This window comes from Mchenga conophoros, linkage group LG7 (assembly GCF_057382185.1).
Source record: "Mchenga conophoros isolate Kocher_MC1m ecotype Shallow Benthic linkage group LG7, M_conophoros_male_GT1.1, whole genome shotgun sequence".
Classification (NCBI taxonomy): domain Eukaryota; kingdom Metazoa; phylum Chordata; class Actinopteri; order Cichliformes; family Cichlidae; genus Mchenga; species Mchenga conophoros.
Genome location: NC_140532.1, coordinates 55,545,527 through 55,565,640, shown reverse-complemented (window position 1 = coordinate 55,565,640; position 20,114 = coordinate 55,545,527). Strand labels below are relative to the sequence as shown.

General features: G+C 40.4%; 1 protein-coding gene across 3 annotated transcripts in view; it reads left to right on the top strand.

Moving 5' to 3' along the window:
* The window catches only part of adamts6 (ADAM metallopeptidase with thrombospondin type 1 motif, 6), a 77,987-nt gene extending 59,139 nt beyond the window's left edge, over positions 1-18,848 (top strand). For all 3 annotated transcript variants that reach the window (XM_085280271.1, XM_085280272.1, XM_085280273.1), the window contains 6 exons: positions 572-710; positions 2,534-2,663; positions 6,315-6,519; positions 6,603-6,779; positions 10,804-10,960; positions 15,181-18,848. In XM_085280271.1, the coding sequence (XP_085136397.1) occupies positions 572-710; positions 2,534-2,663; positions 6,315-6,519; positions 6,603-6,779; positions 10,804-10,960; positions 15,181-15,290 (918 nt within the window). In that variant the 3' untranslated portion in view covers positions 15,291-18,848. The remainder of the gene's footprint in view (positions 1-571; positions 711-2,533; positions 2,664-6,314; positions 6,520-6,602; positions 6,780-10,803; positions 10,961-15,180) is intronic.
* Positions 18,849-20,114: the final 1,266 nt, after the last annotated feature.

Genomic DNA, 20,114 nt, shown 5'->3' with positions numbered 1-20,114 from the left:
AACATCAAAAAAAAAAAAAAAAAAAAGAGTTCGTTCTCTCAAGTCCATTTTAAGGCTCTTTTCTGAGCTAGACAGTAATCTCCTACACCCTTCCAGAGAATATCAGCAAGTCCACATAAAAACAGGGAAGTCATCAGTGATAATGGTCATGCGCCTGATTAAGGCAGAGATGACATAAATGACATGAAATGGAGGAACTGAGGTGGAGGTGTGGCTTGTAGAGGCAACAACAACAACTATATGTTTGCTGAACCAACTTAAATAGGACATTTCAGATCAGATTGGCCAGGAGGATGTGCAGAAGGTGGCGAGCTATTGTTCTGGGATTCCTGTCTGAGCTTCACCCTGTGGCTGACTTAAACTAATACGATGCCTGATCTGTTGATACTTGGTTATTTAAAAAAGAATATGCAGATGAATAGAAACGTGACTTGAGTTTAATGCTTACACTGCTCATCATCTGTTGTTGTCTATATGAATTGATGTTTTCTAGCACATGATACCAGTGAGTAACACTTATAGCTGGTTCCACAAATTATTTTATTTATTTTTTTGGCTGATGCCCCTTCAGGTCCTCCTTCAAGAGCAGAACCTTGGAATACACTACAAGTTCAACGTCCCCATCCAGCGCACAGGGAGTGGTGATAATGAGGTGGGCTTCTCCTGGCACCACCTGCCCTGGTCTGAATGCTCAGCTACCTGTGCCGGAGGCAAGTCCACCCTGTAATCTTTGATGACAGACTTTTTGTCTGTGCTGGTACCATTGCAACTCCCCTGTGCTTTTTATGTTCTCTGCTTGGCCTCTGTCAAATGTAAAACTAGTGTCAAAGAGCTCCGGGGTGCTCCGTTTAACCTATTAAATGCTTATTTACTTGTGTTTTTCTTTAGCTTAAGTACATTTTATTATATTAAATTAGACCATAGCTCATCTCTTTTAATGCTCACAGCATGGTGGAAAATAGTTAAAGTTTTGCATCTGTAATGGTTCCAAATGCATCTTTTAATTTATTATATTTTGGAAAATGCTATTAAGCATACATTGGCACAAAGCATGTAAAGTAATATAAGAGACTGTGTTATTAAATTCTGGAGAAAAGATTAATGTCTGACATTCTACTGAGCTATGATGGTCAGTTGCCTTTTTAGCACTCCAAGCATTTTGGTGTTAAATACCATAACATGCTGTGGGTGTTTACATTCTCTTTAAATATTTCTAACCATTTTCAAATGTTTAAAACTTTATATCTTGTGTGTTATTCTGTAAATCTTCCCCAACCAATATTTCCACAAATGCTGAAGAACGCTGTGCAGAAACCCAGTATCATAATTTGAGAATGGTTTGCCAGAATCATTACCCTGGAGATTCAGCCCTCTAATAAATTCAGTATGTATATTTTAAATAATATAGCCAAAGTAATGAATATAGCGCAAATTATGTGAATGAGCTGCTCTGCATAGCTTCTGGTTTACCAGTGATGGGGTAGAGATGCAGCTGCTCTTCCCAGTCGCCTGTCCTATAAACATTCAGAATCAGAAACCACAGTGAAATGTTGACTATGGCCTTAAGAATGACTAAACCAAACCTTTTAGTCCAAAAGCCATGGGTTTCATATAACAATAAATAGTGTTTCTTCCCAGTTGTCAAGCGTGGCCTGGAAGGGTTTGTAATATTTTGTAAAAGCATGACTGAATAAGCATGTGGGTTCTTCTGAGGAAGGATTTCCAAGTCCAGACCAGAAAACTATTCCTTAGATGGGGAAGTACCCATGGCTTTCCAGCATCATAAACATGCCTTTGCATTGTTGATCCAAATGATCTAATTTGTGTCTACTGTGTGTGTCTGACCGTGCAGAGCTTTAAATCATTAAAATGTTATTTAATCATACACCTATTCAATAGTGCTAGCTCAGCTAATCATAAGGTATTGTTCAATATATCACCACAGTGAAAAAAAATCAGTGAAAACCACCTTTTGACAGCCTTTCAAGTGAAACTTTTCTACTATTCCTCTAAACTGTATTTCACTTCAAGCACAGATGTGTGGATTTTCTGTACCACACACACACACACACACACACACACACACACACACACACACACACACACACACACACACACACACCCATCCATATCTCATTACATCTGCCAGACAAGTCTGCTGTGGGATATGTCCCAGGAGGGTCCAAACAGACCCCTTCCTGGTTGGTACGCATGCACACGCACACACAAAACACATGCAGCATGCGCGCACACACAGTGGGAGGTGTGACACTGATACGGTAGCCCTCACTCTTTCTGGCAGAAGCCAAGGTAAAGAGCTCTCTGCTCTGTAAAAGTGATTTGCCAACATATCCTGCAAAGAATCACGAATTTACATGTCTGGATTTACTACAGAATGAAAATGATCCCATCTCCTCTCTTAACACGGTGCACGACACCACGGCTGGCAGGCTTCTGTGTCTGCGAAGGCATTTTAATGTGCCAGATCAGCTGAGCTCCATGCTGCACTATTGATCAGTGTTTTCTCCTGCAGGTTCTCAGAAGCAGGAGTTAGCCTGTAAAAGGCTGGACGACAACTCAGTGGTACAGAACAACTACTGTGACCCAGACAGCAAACCTCCAGAAAACCAGAGAGACTGCAATACTGAGCCGTGTCCTCCAGAGTACGTAATACTCACTCATGATTCTTCTCTTTATGAGATGATTACTTTTGTAAAATCTGTCAAATGACTGAAATGAGAGAAAAATGATGAACAGAGTGAGTGTTACAGGGCCCAAGTAGAAGGTAACATCTCTAAATTGCTTATTTTGTCTCAGAATCACAGTACAGTGATAAAAAATTCAGAGAAAAGTTGTTACACTTAATAAAATTCCTTCTGTTTTTATCTGCTTATCAGGGTTTGGGTCATGAGGCCAGCGGCGGCGGCTCTAGCATTACTATAGAAACGTCGTTCTCTCCCGCTACCCCCTGCAGCATATTTAGGTTGTTAGTAGTCTGAAACAAGAGGTGTCTGATACAGATGTCCTTACTCCCTCACCTGGCTCCTTTAAATGCTTTTGAAGAATTCTGTTTCTCCTGCTTGTGTCTTATTCTGTCAGAAGGTAAATTGTAAATCTACAGCTTAGACCTTAGGCTTAGCTCCTATCATCATAACAGATAGTTGCACAGCTGCACTGATCCAGCCATCAGTCTTCCACTAAGTTGTTCCTCACAGAATTTCCTGAAAGAAACTTGAAACCAAAGGGAAAAAAAATGTAAATATTTTGATTTACAGTGTTGTTTCAGCATTAGGTGCTCTACTCCAACTAGGCTGCTTGGTATATTTGATGCAGTATGTTTTTTATATAGAGAAAGAAACCATAAAAACTAGTAATTGTAATATTTCACATATAAGGAAGTGAGAGTTTAGAAAAGTAATTATTGATCTTGAACTGGGTGGAACAGCTATGCGATGCAACTTGTAAACAAAGACATGTAAAGCAAGATGTGAATACCAGGCTAAAGTCCAAAGTGTGAATTTTTTACTCTTATATTTCCTAAACTACTAAATTGGCATGCAAAAACAAATTAATTAATCTATTTGCTTATTTTCTAAAAATCTTTAATGAAAGATGTCAAATTGCATATGTTCTTTGAATTACTATGCTTTAATAACAATGCAGAGAGATAAATACTCATTCATAAAAATAACAATTGTAATTATAATGGTATAACTGAAATTAGTTACATAATTTGTTAATTAAGAATGCAAGGGATGTTGACCATGGAGCTGAGGAAAACAGGAAGATGACAATGATGGTGTATGTATGTAGTGTGAGAGGATATGCAGTTTCCTGGTTGGACAGAAGATGATGTTGTGAGGATAGTGAGGACAGTGAAAAAGTGAGATGGAGGCAGATGATCAATGGTGGGCTGTAGCCAAAAGAAGATGAAATATTGGAAGACTGCAAACACTGTAAATATTGGGAAGTTGAGTTCTTCATTATGTCATTGCTTGGCTATTTTTGTGCTCAGTTTGGTCTCTGTCCTTGGCTTTTCCCACGCTAGATCGCATATTAGCATTCAAGTTAACTCATCTCCGGTGCTTATTCTAATTCTTCATTCTGTGTTTAGTGCTGACTTGAAGGAAATTCTGCCCAGTATACAAATGTTATTGATTGTTAAGTTGCGTACTGCTAATTTATGTTGGTCATGATGTGAAACAAATGCAAATGGAGTGCATAAAATGTGTATAGATGCTAATCGCTGTATTTGTGATGATGTTAATGCAACGTTAAGTATGTATTTGCTTACCTTTAGCTCTGTTTTCGGTCTCATCCCACTAAATGCTTCGTGTGATCAACTAGTTGGTAACTGGAGCACTACAGGGTATGAACCCAAAACATTTTGCTGAAACATGTAGGGGCATCGTGGTGGCACGGCGGTTGGCACTGTTGCCTGAATGGGTCTCCTTGGGTTCTCTCTGGGTACTCCAGCTTGTTCAGAGACATGCACTTAGCAGGGTTAGGTTAATTGGTGATATGAATGTGAGTTTGAATGGTTGTCAGTCTCTCTGTGTTAGGCTTCAACAGACTGGCCACCTGTCCAGGGCGTACCCCGGCTTTCGCCCTATGGCAGCTGCAATACGTTCCATCCTGGATGGATGGATGCTATAATGCTTTTTTGACAAGGTAGTTCTCTGTAGGTTCATCATTTTGGTATGATCAGGATCTTTTGCATTATGTACTAACATTTAATGCATTGTTAATATAAAAACAATAATGAAAACACAGAGTATAGCAACCTAAGTTAATGTTTTCAAAAGAAAAAGCCTCCATAAAAATGAGACTGACTCATGATATTAATTCGCCTTCAATGAGCCCTAGTTGTAAAATGTGTTTGGAAGAAAATAATAAAATAAAATAGCCGTGATTTATAACTTCATATGTTAACTATTTTCAATATCTGCTTCATGCCAGAAATAAGAGCTCTGAAAATGACCACCTGTGTTTGATTGTTTTGGCATCCTTACCAAACCTCGAGGGGTAACACACACGTATACAGGTGGAATATGAACTTGTGTTTGGTGGCCAAATGTCTGTAAATCCCTTCGCTGTAGCTGGAAGAATGGCCAGACTCACTTCAATAATGTCTGGAAAAAGAGGGATTAAATGCACCAGGTTAATTAGTTTCAGACTAGCTGACAATTATTTGTATATGAGAGGGAGCGCCAGTGTCTTTCAGCTGGGTGTCAGCCAAAAAAACTGATAGTATTGTAAATCTACTGTATCAGCGGTAATTTGTCTTCATATGTTCAGACTGCAGTCTTGGGTAATTTATTTTCACATCTGTATTCAGTGGTCGCAGACTTGTGGTATCGCATTTATTTTGATTAGTACTAGAAGGCCGTGGCAGTTCGTGTGTGTGTGTGTGTGTGTGTGTGTGTGTGTGTGTGTGTGTGTGTGTGTGTGTGTGTGTGTGTGTGTGTGTGTGTGTGTGTGTGTGGAGTTAGAGCGCTCATGCAGCATTTGTGTTTGTTAGGAAGGCAAACACTCCTTTTGCAGCGTCAGGAAAGGCCGACTACAGGAGACCATGTAAACACAATTGTTTTAGAATAGCCCAGGGTTTTATGGGCGCCGGTAATGAAAGCTAACACAGATGTTTGAACATGTCGTTAATTCTGTATACATTCCTTTAGATGATGTAATATCTCACAGGCTGGATGTGTTTGGAGGACTGTTGTCTGTGCAGTTTTATGATATTAATTCTAAAGTCTGGAGGGGGTTGAATATGACTGGGTCTAATTTTCTCAGGTTCTAAAGCTAATCATCCTGACATGGCATAGCACTAAAATGCACTCCCCAGCATTAGTTACCTGTCAGCCAGGCAGCAAGTTTAAACTTCTTTAAAAAGTGTGTAATTTCTTGTGGTATATAATTTTCTTTTATGTTGATGAGAATGGATATTACAGCAAATATTACAAAAGACAGCTTTCAAAATATTAAAATGGTTATTTAATAGTCTTATAAAAAAAACCTATAATACTTTATGCTCTTTCTTTTTGTCCAGTGATACCACTGTCTTGTCTGTACATTAATTTAAAAAAGCCAGGCTAGGCCCCTCAGTTGCCATATTTACCTTTTTTTACTATATATATATATTAATACTCTTGATACTGCAAAGTATTAATGTTTGATGCCTTGGAGTAGTTTGCTTCTCTCCCTCTTTGGCAATGTGACTATAGTAAAGTTATTTAATGTGTGTTTATAGTGAGTATAACCTCGTGAAATCACTTTACAACAAAACTGTTAGCATTGGTTGCTCCATCCTCCAGATGGTTTATTGGAGACTGGTCAGAGTGTCCGAAGACGTGCGATGGAGGGATAAGGACGAGGACAGTCCTCTGTATCAGGAAGATTGGTCCCGCTGAGGAGGAGACACTGGAGGACACTCACTGTTTGACTCATCGGCCTATCGAGAGAGAGTCCTGCAACAACCAGTCCTGTCCTCCAAAGTGGGTCACTCTGGATTGGTCCGAGGTAAGGCCAGTAATAATAAGTGTTTTTCTGTAACTCATTGCACTGTCAAGATATGTGTTTAACACCTTTCCTTCCCTCTGTAGTGCACACCTAAATGTGGTCCTGGCTTTAAGCACCGCATTGCCTTGTGTAAGAGCAGCGACCTCACCAAGACCTTTCCGCCTGCCCGCTGCTCGATCCATAACAAACCTCAAGTCCGAATGCGCTGCACTTTAGGGCGCTGTCCTCCTCCCCGCTGGATCCCTGGTGAATGGGGACAGGTAGGACCTTGTCTCTCTCTAACTTCTTCCACAACAGTATGGCGGTTAATCCTACTGGCATGTTTAAAAGACAAAGTTTCCATAGATAAAACTCCATGTGTAGGTGAATGATTTGTATCATTTACACCTGGATGAAATACTGGGGATTCCAATCAGGCCTGTGACGCATGTGAGTGCATAGAGGCTGTGTTTGTGTTTGTGATTCCAAGAGTTAAAACAGGCCTGGAGTATGTGATCGGCAGCAGTAATATCTTCTTGGCTGTTTGAAGTTTATCTGCACCCCAGACGAGGCCTCTCTGTCACTTCCAGGAACAGGGTTTTGAGGAAGACAGAGGAATAGAAGTTTTGGGCTCACCCTGATATGACTTAGTATGCTCTGAAAAAGCTGCTCAACACTTTACAACACAGCTGACTCATATTGCTGAGAGGACGCCAAAAAGTCGTGCGTCAGAGATAGTTGTATCTACAAAAAGTATGGCTTGTTATTTTGTAGGATTTGTTAGTAACTCAGTGTAGAAGTGGAATTTTAAACAGTGTGCTCTGATGTTTAGAAGGCAATTGTGCAAGGATTGTGCGCTCTGATGAAGGTGATGTCATGGTTTCAGCTGTGCTGATCAGGTCAGAAGTCAAAGGTTGAGAGTCTGGCAGTTTAAGTCATAGCTTTCTGGGTTCTTTTCATATCTGCCACATGCCCGTTAACACACACAAATATCGATAACACACCTTTACAATTTAGTCTGAGCCATAAACAAAGCAGACCAAAATGTTAACCTCAACATAGTTCATCAAAGGACAGGCTTCTTGCCATGCTGAGCCAAAGTTAATACCTCATAGACCAACAGCTGGAGTCTGCCCTTACACAGCGCTTTCTGACACACTGTAGAAGTGTGCGTGTGTGTGCGTGTGCGTGTGTGTGTGCGTGTGTGTGTGTGTGTGTGTGTGTGTGTGTGTGTGTACTCTCTCCCCCACCTATTCTGTTTTTCTGGCTGTAATTACAAGCTTAGCCTCCACTACTCTCGTCCCTCTCTGGCCAGCTGACCCTCAAAGTGCCAGAAAGGGGGGATTGTTGCCAGCTACCAAGATCCCAGTCTCCCAGGCCAAAAGGTCTCCAGTTCAAATCCCACTAAAGTTACACCACTGACGTACGCCATCTGTCATAGCTTGCAGCGGGCCCTAATAAAGACTCTCTAATTGGGAAGGGATGACATGCAGGCTCACTGATCTAAGGCAGCCAGAGAGAATCTGTGAAGGTGACAGAAAGAGGTGGGGGGTGACTGGGTTTATTTCACACACTCGTATATGAGCACACACACATAGTTATGGCTCACAGGTGTGTTTTTTCTCAGCCTTTCCAGCATCAGCTCAGATGAACAATTCCATTATAGAGTCGAAAGTGTGCTGGCACCTACACCTTTTGTTTTTTATTAGTTTTACTAGTTTGTTTCTGTCTGTTTTTTTCCTTCTACAAAGGAGATTAGCGGCTGCCCACAAGGCCAATCTCACTTTTTATAACAACTAGCATATAAAGAGGCAGGAGCGCATTTTGTGTTTACCAAAGCAAACGTTTTATGCACCAACAAAGCAAATTTACAGTTATATTATGAGTACAGCCTTAAAGTGCAGAATTTCTGCTGTAGTTTGAGCAGTGGGACATTAATATCACATTAATCTTTGTTGAATTGCAGCCATTTTTAATTTGGACAATTTACCGTATTCATAAATAAAAAACTCATACTTCTTGGAGAATCTTTCAGGCTTCCTGCCTGAACCTAATAGAAATCACTAAAAAATGGGATTCGTCCTTTGCGACTACTTTGCCAGTCCTTTACTGCAGTTTCTCTTTTTTCTTGGGTCATTTGATCTTAAGTTTGCCAAAAAAAAAAAAAAAAAATCATTCAATGAGAACTAGTCTCCCAGCACCATTAGACAAGTCATGCATGTCAGTGCGTAACATTGATGCAATATGTTTTGGAACATCAGTTGTTCAATGGCTTTTATTTGCTCTCATTAAGTGTTTTCATTGTGGATCATGGAGGACTTGGATACTTATATGCTTGCCTCTTAAGAGCGTTCTTCACTTGGCTGGATTTTTTTTTTTTTTTTTTTTTTATTGGAAAGGATGCTGCAATCATCATCATCATCATCATACATTCCTGATTTCTTTGTTTATCGCATATTTGTCACACTTGAATGTTTTAAATCGTCAAACAAATTTTATATTAGTCAAAGATAACCCAAATAAACACAAAATAATTTCTAAATTGTGATTTTATTTATTAAGAGAAAATCTAAGCAAATCTACCTGGCTCTGCGTGAAAAAGTAATTGGATCCCCCCCTTTTTTCTTTTTTTTTTTTCGAAAGTTGGGCTCAGTTTCACCAGCCGAACCCGTGCCTGATCACTGCCAGACCTGTTGAATGAAGAAATCACTTAAATCGAACCTAGGCTCAAAGGTCTTAGAAAACAACACATCATGCCACGATCTCAAGAAACAGCTGAAAACAGAGACATTGAAATGCATTTGTTTGGAAAGGGTTACAAAGCTGTTTGTTAGGCTTTTAGGCTTTAGGACTCCAGTGAACCACAGTGAGAGGCATTGTCCACAAATGGAGAAAACTTGGAACAGTGCTAAATCTTCCCAGCAGTGGTCAGCCTACCAAAATTAAAACATCAGTGACACAAAAGAACCCAAAATAAAACAAAAAAACTTCAAGATGCCTCATGATTCATGTCTTCATGATTCAACAATAATAATAATAATTTTTAGCAATAAAACTCCAAACAATTTCAGTATTGCAGCAGAAACAGATGTGTTCCTGTTAGTCAAATGTTTTTGATTGCCCTTTAGATACAAGGCAGATTTTAAGATTTATTTCAGTATAACAACAAGAAAAAATTAGGAAAAAAAGTAAATTGACCAACTGGCTGAAATCCATTACAGCTGTCCTATTGCCCAAACCTATATCAAGCCACTCTAGGTGCCAGTATACCCTCTGCATTGATCGCTTTTTGCACCGCCTCATTCGCTCATTCGGAGGAAGCCGTTGCAGCATTCTCCTGAACAGTAGGTTTCCCCACTCAGATGATACTGCTAGGAAGAGAAGAAATCCAAACCTGAAGCAAAGACTGTTTAAATGTGTGTTTATTTCGGGTTTTTTATTTTTATTTTTTTGCTGGCATATAATTCACGGGAATATAATAAAATGGAGTAAAAACTGACACAATCTTACACTGGTGTCTGCAACCTGTGCTAGGTTACAAAAATCGAGAGGTGCACAAGTGACTGAAGCGTTACAAATATGATGTGTCACAAAGGATGTGACATCAAGCTCAGCACACGTGGCAAGCATAAAAACAACAAATTTTGCTATCTTTCTCACATTTTTGTTTGGGAATGTCTTTCTTTATTTTGTTTTTTTGCAAATAAGATTTTTGATACAAATTATTATAAGCAAATAAATAAATGTAATAATAGTTAAATGTGGGGAAAAAAAGCTTGAAGAGAGCTTCACGTTTCTTTTTGTGATCATGAGCAGAATTACTAACCAGTCTAAACCCTTAATATACTTGTGCACAAAATATCCCTTGACAAGCAGTTTTCAAAAAAGATGTTGCAAAAGCCTTCAGAGGGTGAAGAAGAAATGAGCAGAGGGAAAGAAAAGGAAAACAAGACTCACAACAAGTATAAAGTTAAGAGAATGCCAAAAGGTAACCTTTTCAACCTCATTTGACCTGTTTGCTCAAATTTAGGAAAATGAATTCAGATTGAGGAAGGTGACTCTGGTTGGCTCTGTGTGCTCCCTCCCTTTGTGCCCCGGTGATTGTTTGATTGGATCAGGTCGTACAGTGTATGTGTGCATGTGCCGGGATTACTATGTGTGTGGAGGTCCATGAGGGAGCGCAGACTCCCTGCCTAGTATTCAGGGTCACAGAGAAAAGATGGTCCTCATTTAACTTGTTAAATTTACTGGCTAAATATGGTGTTGCGCTGACAGTGACTTTTGGTCTGGTGCTCTTTGTTTCAGTGTTCAGCACAGTGTGGTCTGGGCCAGCAGATGAGGACGGTACAGTGTCTGTCCTACACAGGACAGCCATCGAATGACTGCGTAGAGTCCCTCCGACCAGCCACCATGCAGCAGTGTGAGAGCAAGTGCGATGCCACCCCGATCTCCAGTGGTGATGGTGAGATGATGAAACATGCCATCGTGTCACAAGCAAGTTCAGTTAAGAACTTGCTTGTGCGAAAAGTTTACTTCTCGCAGTTTTCGTCACGGTCGAGAAGACAATTTCTGATCTGCAGTTTCTTTATAAGCAAAGGTTGATTGCTTTATGCTCATAGATATTGTGCTGTAGGTGCTCAGCTTTTACACAAAGCCCCACTTGAAAAGGTTATAAACTATCTCTATCTTCATCTTCACTGTTCTACTATGACCTAAACACAGTTGGATGACACGCTCTTCTACACTTTGCCAGCAACATTAATCTTTCCAGTGAGGTTGGCCCCTAGTCAAAGCGAAGCAGCTCAACCCTCCATATACACTTACACATGATGGATGGCTATTCAGATATGTAGAGAAGGGGCCTTCGATTAGCCTGAATGGAAAACGTGAGCAGCGTTTACAGGCTGGCTAATGGGATTAGCTGTAGGCTAATTGTTCCTTTACGGACAGCAGTGAGGCAATGTCTCGTTTCATTTGGCTCTGAGAAGGCAGGGGCCAAAGCCTAATAAGGGAAGACACTCTGATCATGATAAGGCATTTAGAGCACTGCCTGTCTGGCATCCAGCAAGCAGTCTGTGTGTGTATGTGTGTATCTGTGAGTGTGCATAGTAGGGATGGCAGCCAGCCCAGTTAGTGAACGAGGCCAGGATCTGTCTTAGTCTCTGCATCCAAGTATAGTTGCAGTTTTATTCTATTCAGACCTGAGGGAGATCCACAAGCTCTCATGTAGCAGTTTAGTCCAGTTTGTATATCTCATATGTTATCATTACATCGCTGTTTAATGACTTGCCTTCATTCTGAAAGTATTTAATAAATACACAACCTCTTCTGACCATCTATTTTAACCTATTTATCAAGTTTGCCTTTGCTGCAAAACAAAAGCTAGATGTATATGTGTTATTTCTATTAAATATAATGTTGCAAAGAAAAATGACTGTATATTATTAGTGTTGATGAGATATCATTTGAATTTTGATGTAGCACACATTTGGAGTCAGCATGTCAGCTATCACTGGATTTTCAATTCGGAAATACTTCAAATGATTGATAATATTGTTCCATGAGAACAAGATGTATATAAAAGATGCACAGTGCTGTGAAAAAGTATTTGCTTCTTTCCTGATTTCCTAGGTTTTTTTTATTATTTATTTATATATATATATATATATATATAATATAGCAGCTGGATAGCGTAGTGGTTAAACTACACGCCTTTGGAACAGAGGATCGCAAGTTCGATTCCTGCCTGGGGCGTCTGTATCCAGTAAGGGTCCTAAGGCTAGACCCCCTATGCTAAGCAAGCCTACCGCAGACATGAGCGAGACAGATAAATACGAAGGCATGCCGGCTCGGACGTCGCCCGGATCAACAAGGTCCGCGTCAGGTGTTGAGGAACCAGGGCACCCTGACGAAAAGTGGGCTACTGGAACAAGAAGGCATCGGTGGGCAAGAGACGAAAACAGGGCATTGTTGGAATGCTACTACGCAAGTAACCCTGGCGGAAGGGGCTACATGAATAGGATGAGGGACCTATGGATTCTTCGATACCCAACATCCACAATGACGGTGAAACAACTAGTAGCTCAGTGTTCCAACATTCGAAAGAAGGGACTGCTCTCACAGCTAGAGATTGACGAGGTACAACACAAATGCTACGGCAAGGAGGAGTCAGGACGCCAGGTCAGGGGGGAGATATCATCACCCGAGATTGGGTACATAGCCCCAAGTGCGATAGGAGAAGGATCGTTGAGTGCGAGAGGAACTGACCTGAAAAATAGGATCATGGCCAAGCTTGAAACCTGGATCCCCCGTAGCCGGTTACCAAGATTACGTGAAGTTCCCTCAGAAGGTCTGCTAGATGATGTTAATGCAGCACTACGGGCAATACCTACAACCACGATTACCGAGAAAAAGGGACTGGTGAGTGTCAGCACCACAGTCCAGGATGAGACAAGGAACATCCAAGAATACATTGGGAAGATGGCCCCAACTGACCGAGTGCTCAGTGAATACCTCAGGCAGCAGAAACCCAAGAAAGAGGAGGGAGACGAGGAACCATCATGGAAGGACAGGCCCCTGCACGGTATGTACCACCGGCAGATAGAGGAGGTGGCTGATATACAGAAATCCTACCAGTGGCTGGACAAAGCTGGACTGAAAGACAGCACAGAGGCACTAATCATGGCAGCACAAGAACAAGCTCTGAGTACAAGATCCATAGAGGCTGGGGTCTATCACACCAGGCAAGACCCCAGGTGCAGGCTGTGTAAAGATGCCCCAGAGACAATCCAGCACATAACAGCAGGGTGCAAGATGCTAGCAGGCAAGGCATACATGGAACGCCATAACCAAGTGGCCGGCATAGTGTACAGGAACATCTGTGCCGAGTATAACCTAGAAGTCCCGAGGTCAAAATGGGAGATGCCCCCAAGGGTGGTGGAGAATGACCGAGCTAAGATCCTGTGGGACTTCCAGATACAGACGGACAAAATGGTGGTGGCTAACCAACCGGACATAGTGGTGGTAGACAAACAGAAGAAGACGGCCGTAGTGATCGATGTAGCGGTTCCGAATGACAGCAATATCAGGAAGAAGGAACACGAGAAGCTGGAGAAATACCAAGGGCTCAGAGAAGAGCTCGAGAGGATGTGGAGGGTGACGGTAACGGTGGTCCCCGTGGTAATCGGAGCACTAGGTGCGGTGACTCCCAAGCTAGGCGAGTGGCTCCAGCAGATCCCGGGAATAACATCGGAGATCTCTGTCCAGAAGAGCGCAGTCCTGGGAACAGCTAAGATACTGCGCAGGACCCTCAAGCTCCCAGGCCTCTGGTAGAGGACCCGAGCTTGAAGGATAAACCGCCCGCAGGGGCGTGCTGGGTGTATATATATATATATATATATTTGTTACACTTAAATGTTTTAGATCAGCAAACACATTTTAATATTAGTCAAAGATTACTTGTGAAAATGCAGTTTTGAAATAATGGTTTCCTCTATTAGGAGAAAATAGCCTACCTGGCCCTATATGAAAAAGTAATGGCTCCCTCTTGTTAAGTCATGAATTAACTGTGATTAACCACATTTTTTGGAAAGCTGAGTTCAATTTCACTAGCCACCGCCAGGCCTGATTACTGCCAGTCCTGCTGAATCAAGAAATCACTTAAAGAGAACCTGTCTGACAAAGTGAAGCAGATCTCTAAAAAATCTCTAGAAATAACACATCATTTCATGATCTAAGGAAACAGCTGAGAAACTAACATGCCATTGACATTTATCAGTTTGGACAGGGTTACAAAGCCATTTCTTAGGCTTTGGGACTCCAGTGAACCATGTTGAGAGTCATTATCCACAAATAGAGAAAACTTGGAGGGCAGGCCAGCTTACCTAAATATACTCTAATAGTGCATCAGCAACTCCAAGAGGTCACAGAAGAATCCAGAACAACATCTAACTGAAGGCCTCATTTGTCTCAGTCTAGGTCAGTCTTCATGATTCAACAATAAGAAAGAGAAAAATGGCATCCATTGGAGAATTTCAAGCCAAAAACCACCGCTGATAAAAAAAAAAAAAAACCCCCACAAAGGCTCGTTTCACATTTGCCAAAAATATCTTGATGATTCTAAAGACTTTTGGCAAAATATTCTGTGGACTGACAAGACAAAAGTTGAAGAAAGTTTGAGTCCTGTTATATTTGGCACAGTCAAACATGGTGGTAGTAGTGTACTGGTCTGGGGCTGCTTTGCTGCTTCAGGGCCTGGATGAATTGCCGTAATTGATGGAACCATGAATTCTGCCAGAAAATCCCGAAGGAGAATGTCCAACCATCAGTTGACGACCTGAAACTTAAGCGCAATCGGGTTATCAAGCAAGATAGTAATCCAAAACACACCAGCTAAGCTAAGGGTGGCACAACCAGTTAATACGTTAATACAGTGCCATGTAGATAGATATATGTAATAGATATATTTATATATAGTCTAGGGAAATAGGGGTGGTTTTACTTAAAAGGTGACAATATGTAGATGATTGTGTTATGTTAGGTATAAAAACTTTCTCGTGTGTGTGTCTTTTTTTTAGTCAGCTCCTATGACGAGGAGTTTTCCTCTTAAACATAGCCAGACTAATAAAAGATATGTTTTCTTTTGCTGTCTTTATATCTGAGGTCTTTTCTGTCTCTCCACAGAATGCAAAGATGTAAACAAAGTGGCTTATTGCCCGCTGGTACTGAAGTTCAAGTTCTGCAGTCGAGCGTACTTCAGACAGATGTGCTGCAAGACTTGCCAGGGGCACTGACCCTTTGAATACAAGAGTGAGACAAGAAGATGGTCATAAAGGCAAGAAAGATGGAGGGATACAGTGCTTAAGAGGGTGAGAAGAAAACAGCAGACTGGAAAATGCATCCCGACTCTGAACCAGTGGAAGAATGAAAAAGTTGTCAATGTTGAAGACGGGAGAAAAGCGAGGATTTCCCTGTTTATCATACCCCATACTCCTGCCCTCTGTCGTGGTGGAATCTAAACCACTGCTCAGCCAATAATGCTGACACAAACATTATTTTTTTGTTTTTTACATTTTCACTTCTGTGAAGTGGAACTCGGAAGACTAACTGTTGGTGATGTTATCTTTTATTATAATAATAATTATTAATATCATTGTTAGTCTTCCTCAGTGTTTGTTTTTTTTTACGAATCCAAAGTGCTGGACACATCGCTCGCAGAGGATGTACCCCGGAGATTAGAAGAGGGGGGATGGGAGACTCCTGTCTTTGGGATGACTGTGATGGTGCTATTGGCAGAGCAGACTTCTGGCTTCGGTGCACTTTTTTCATGTAAATACCAATTTACTGCTCAAATGCAACAGAGAATCCCTGTTGGTGTACTGTATATTTATTGTACAATCCAAAACAGAGCTTATATATTGTCCTCTGATCATCTTTTCGCCAGATAGTAGCCTATTGTTATGGAAGGGAATGTAATGTGATTGAATTCATATTCAGTTTCTTTTTTGCTTGAGTGAAAATATTACATACTGTAACATATGTTAAACCCTTGTATACTGTAAGGATTTGTATATTATATACATATGTTAATCCAGGGCCAAAAAATACACCGTGGTTATTGGAGATTTTTAAATCTTTTTTTCCCCCAGCTGGGTGCCTTAGTTCTTAACAGTCAGGTAAAAGTTCACCCAAAATCACCAAAGTCATCTTTTCAAATGGTGCCTACGCCACATGAAAAATTAGTGACCAGACCTTTGCTAGCATCTTACTCAGTTTAGTATTAAAGGATTTATAGGTTTTGTTCATCTGAGTCAAAGTGCAGTCACCATTACATACTCTCTTTAAGGATCTTTTTGAGGTAAACTAATAGACCCGCAGTTTGCAAAATGGCCTTCTTACCAATGATTACATGAAAAGATTGATATATGAGGTCTGGGCAAGACGATCGTTAGCTCAGGCCTCAGTCACAGTTTAATACTGGCAACACAAATAGGGTGATCCTCAGCAAAGGTCCCTGTGATTGCTTTAGTTATTAGCAGATTGCCACCTTGGTCACCTGTAGTTTGCATGAAAGATGCCAACTTATCTGCAGACATTTATTTCTTGAGCTTTAATGACATTTTAATTAATTATTTGCTTTTAAAGAATAAGTTGTGTCTTACTGCTGCAACCTACATATTTTGGAATGTGTAACTTTTACTTTGAAAGCATATGTTTAGGTTACACTTACCATTTCACTACTGCTTGGTAAGTCCGCTTCTTCCATGCAAAAAACAGCTGAAAATGTCAGTGTCCAAAGCAATTTCAGAGAATTTTTCTGTCCAGCACCCTTGCAGCGACCAATTTATGCTAGTGACTGCCAGCAACCTCCAGCAATCAGTTGCCAAACAGTTGTAAAATACACATGGGGGTTGGCAGGAGGTCATTAACTGGTCTGCACACTAGTGTGCACAGCTGTTTGACTAAGACCTTAGGAAAAGTGGAGGGAAAATGCTGACTAGCTAGGGTGACATGAATCAACCTATTAGCACATCTAAAGCTCACCAATTTACAATTAACATTTAATGTAAAAAAAAAAAAAAAGGATGATTAAAAGTCACCATTTAAATGTAAATTAGGACATAAATCAGTAAGTGTTTATAATGTTGCTTTTGTCTTTAGTACAAAACCAGCTCCATATAAATGTCGTATGAAGACCAGTTCAGCAACAGTTTGCAACAGCTAATATGTCTGTTTAATTTAGCTCTGTGATCTTTAAATAAGCAGTACTGTATCTGCTTGAAGCCACCAATGCAAGCAAAGACTTAATTTGAAGATTTGGTTGTCAATATTGTTGAACACTTCTGGCTTTATGGGAGGTTAATCACAGGCTGCCTGACTTGTGAAGCTGATGCTTTAAGGGGGACTAATGAACTAAATGTAGCCTACCCATTCATTCTCATCAAAGATGCCCACTGGCACATAATAAAACCAACTAGGCATTTTGGAGCTGGTCATGAACATCAGAAACTGAAACTGAAAAACACACTTTTAAAAATTGTTCTAATGAACCCCCCCCCCCCCCCCCCCCCCCCCAAAAAAAAAAAAAAATGTGATATGGGACAAAATAAGAAGGCATCTCTCCAACCTTCCAGCCTTTTAGACTAAGCTAACGTGTGGGATCATTCACAAGGAAGTGAACAGGCCTGTTTCACAAATATTGAGATATTCCTGTTAAATATACATGCAAACACCACTTTTGTTACCAGGCTATGTCAGCTGGCTTCACTCTGCTACTCACAGACTCCACACTCTGCCTCCTACCCCCATCATGTTCATCATCATCATCATCACCTTTGTCCCATAAATGAATAAAAAAAACAAAACAAAAACAGCATACTCAGTGGTGCTTGCCCTGCTCTTGTACTTTTTTTATTTTTTAATTTCCAAGAAATACTGTGTTTACCTCTCTTTCCTCCTGCTATGCTTCGAGGCTTCCGGCCTTCCCAGGCTTCTGGTGCTATCAAGTGGGTGCTTCCATTCAAACCCGTTCCAGTGTGCTAATAAGAAAAGAAAAGTGAGGCTGGATCCAAACAGTATGGAAAAAAATATATATATATACTTGTCAAAATTTCTGTTGATTTAATGCTGGTCATGTTATCGTTTAGTTTGTATCTGTCTATACCTCACACTGGGAATTTTCATTGTCAACTGTGTATTGTTGCTTGTGCAGCCAACAAAACAGTCACCCCCCCGGACGAAAGCGATCACTTCACCCAGGTGACGTTTGGGTTGTGAAAGGGGAACAGCAATTAAAGTGAGTGTGTAAGGATCTTGTCAGAGCTGTTAAAACCGACGTTCTAATTTTGCTGCTGCTACGTTTTTTGTTTTGTTTTGTTTTGTTTTGTAGCCACCTTCAGAATGACAGTGCTGAGCAGATTTTGTTGGAAAGGATGGTGGATGCTGCATTCAAAGACAGCAGAATTCAAACTGCTTGAACTGACTCATCTACTTGCTGTGGGATTAAGAAGCTCCATTTAGAAAAAGAAAAGACAACTTAATCAAACTGGTACTCGTTGCTGTGAACTTGGATGTTTGAATGTCACATTGCTTCAAAACGTATCTGAAGTGCAAGCGAAATGAAAAGCATCATGTGATTAGCTGCATATATTTTGTATTCAGTATTATTGTTGGTACACTGTTACTAATTTTTTTTTCAAATGTAAATTATATGCTAATTTATTGCATTGTCACTTGTACATTGATTTCACTGCATGCAAACTGAAATTTAGCATAGTGAAAAAAATGCCATGATACGGCCCTTCACCAACTTTTTTTTTAAGTAGATAAATGAATAAAAAGAGCAGCTTTTAAACAGAATCCTCTGTTAACACATTCATTTTTACTATGCTTGTCAAAACATATTAGAGCGTGCAACCTTAAACTTGCATGGCAAGGTTATTTCCATCATTAACTGGGTTTTGCTCAGGTTCAGTGGTTTGGAGACAAAGAGGTGGAGCTGAGATAGTTTAGATGTGCAGCGGCAGGATGGTGGCTATATTAGACAAAGGATGTTGAACATGGAGCTGCTAGGCAGGAGATAAAGTAATTCAGTTTTATTTATATAGCGCCAAATCACAACAGTCGCCTCAGAGAATTGGAATCAACATTATTTATTTGTATAAATGTTAATAGCCATCCTCAAACTAAGCATTTAGTCTTTTTATTTATTGTATTATTATTATTTATATATTATATTTATTTTATTATGTTATATATTTTATCTTTATCGTTTCTTCTCTAACCCTGTGTTTTAGAGAAAAGTCAAAAAGGAACTTTTACTGGGGAAAAACAATTAATGTATTAATGTTCATCAGAATGTGTTTTTTTTTCTGCCAGCTTATTATCAATACTTGTGAAGAGAATCCCACACTGGAACAGCATGGAGTTGGAGTTATATGTTAGGGTTAAGGATTGCAATACCTCAGCAGTGATTCCTGTGAGAAGGAAACACTCAGGATGAAATATGGTGCCAGGGTGGATGCCCCACTCACAGGGTTTAAGAGATGTATACTCTTTTTTTTAAATTCAACTCTTGGAACATCCTTAGAGTGAGAACGGCTGATGGTGTTACACCAGGATATTGGTTACCAGCTTTAAAGAAGTGCATTGATTTGCTGCCTCAGTTTAGGGTGACCATATCAAAGAAGGGACTTTTGTTCTGATCCACCTTACTCGAAATCCCCAGCCACATCATTATCTGAGATTCAAGGATAAGACTTTGTTTGAGCAGCGTCAAACAACTTGCCAAACATTTTTGTTGATATAGTTTTATTATTGGACTTTACGTTCTCTTATCCCCATCAGAAAGTGTCTAGGTCCACTCGTAGGAAGCTCTGAGATTTCCACTCTCCCTGGTAATTAATTCCAAATAAACAGTAACTAGCCCACTTGGCTGGGAAACACAGCCATCTCTGTCTAATCCAGTGTCCAATTACTGGGGGAGACAGATGGCCTGTTTGGTTTAATGTAACCAGTTTAGAATACCTGTATGTCTGGCCCAGCTTCTGTCTCTTACACTGGCCCTTCTGCAGGGGTCTGTGATTACATTAGCCCCAACCTGTGGAGCTTAAGGTGAC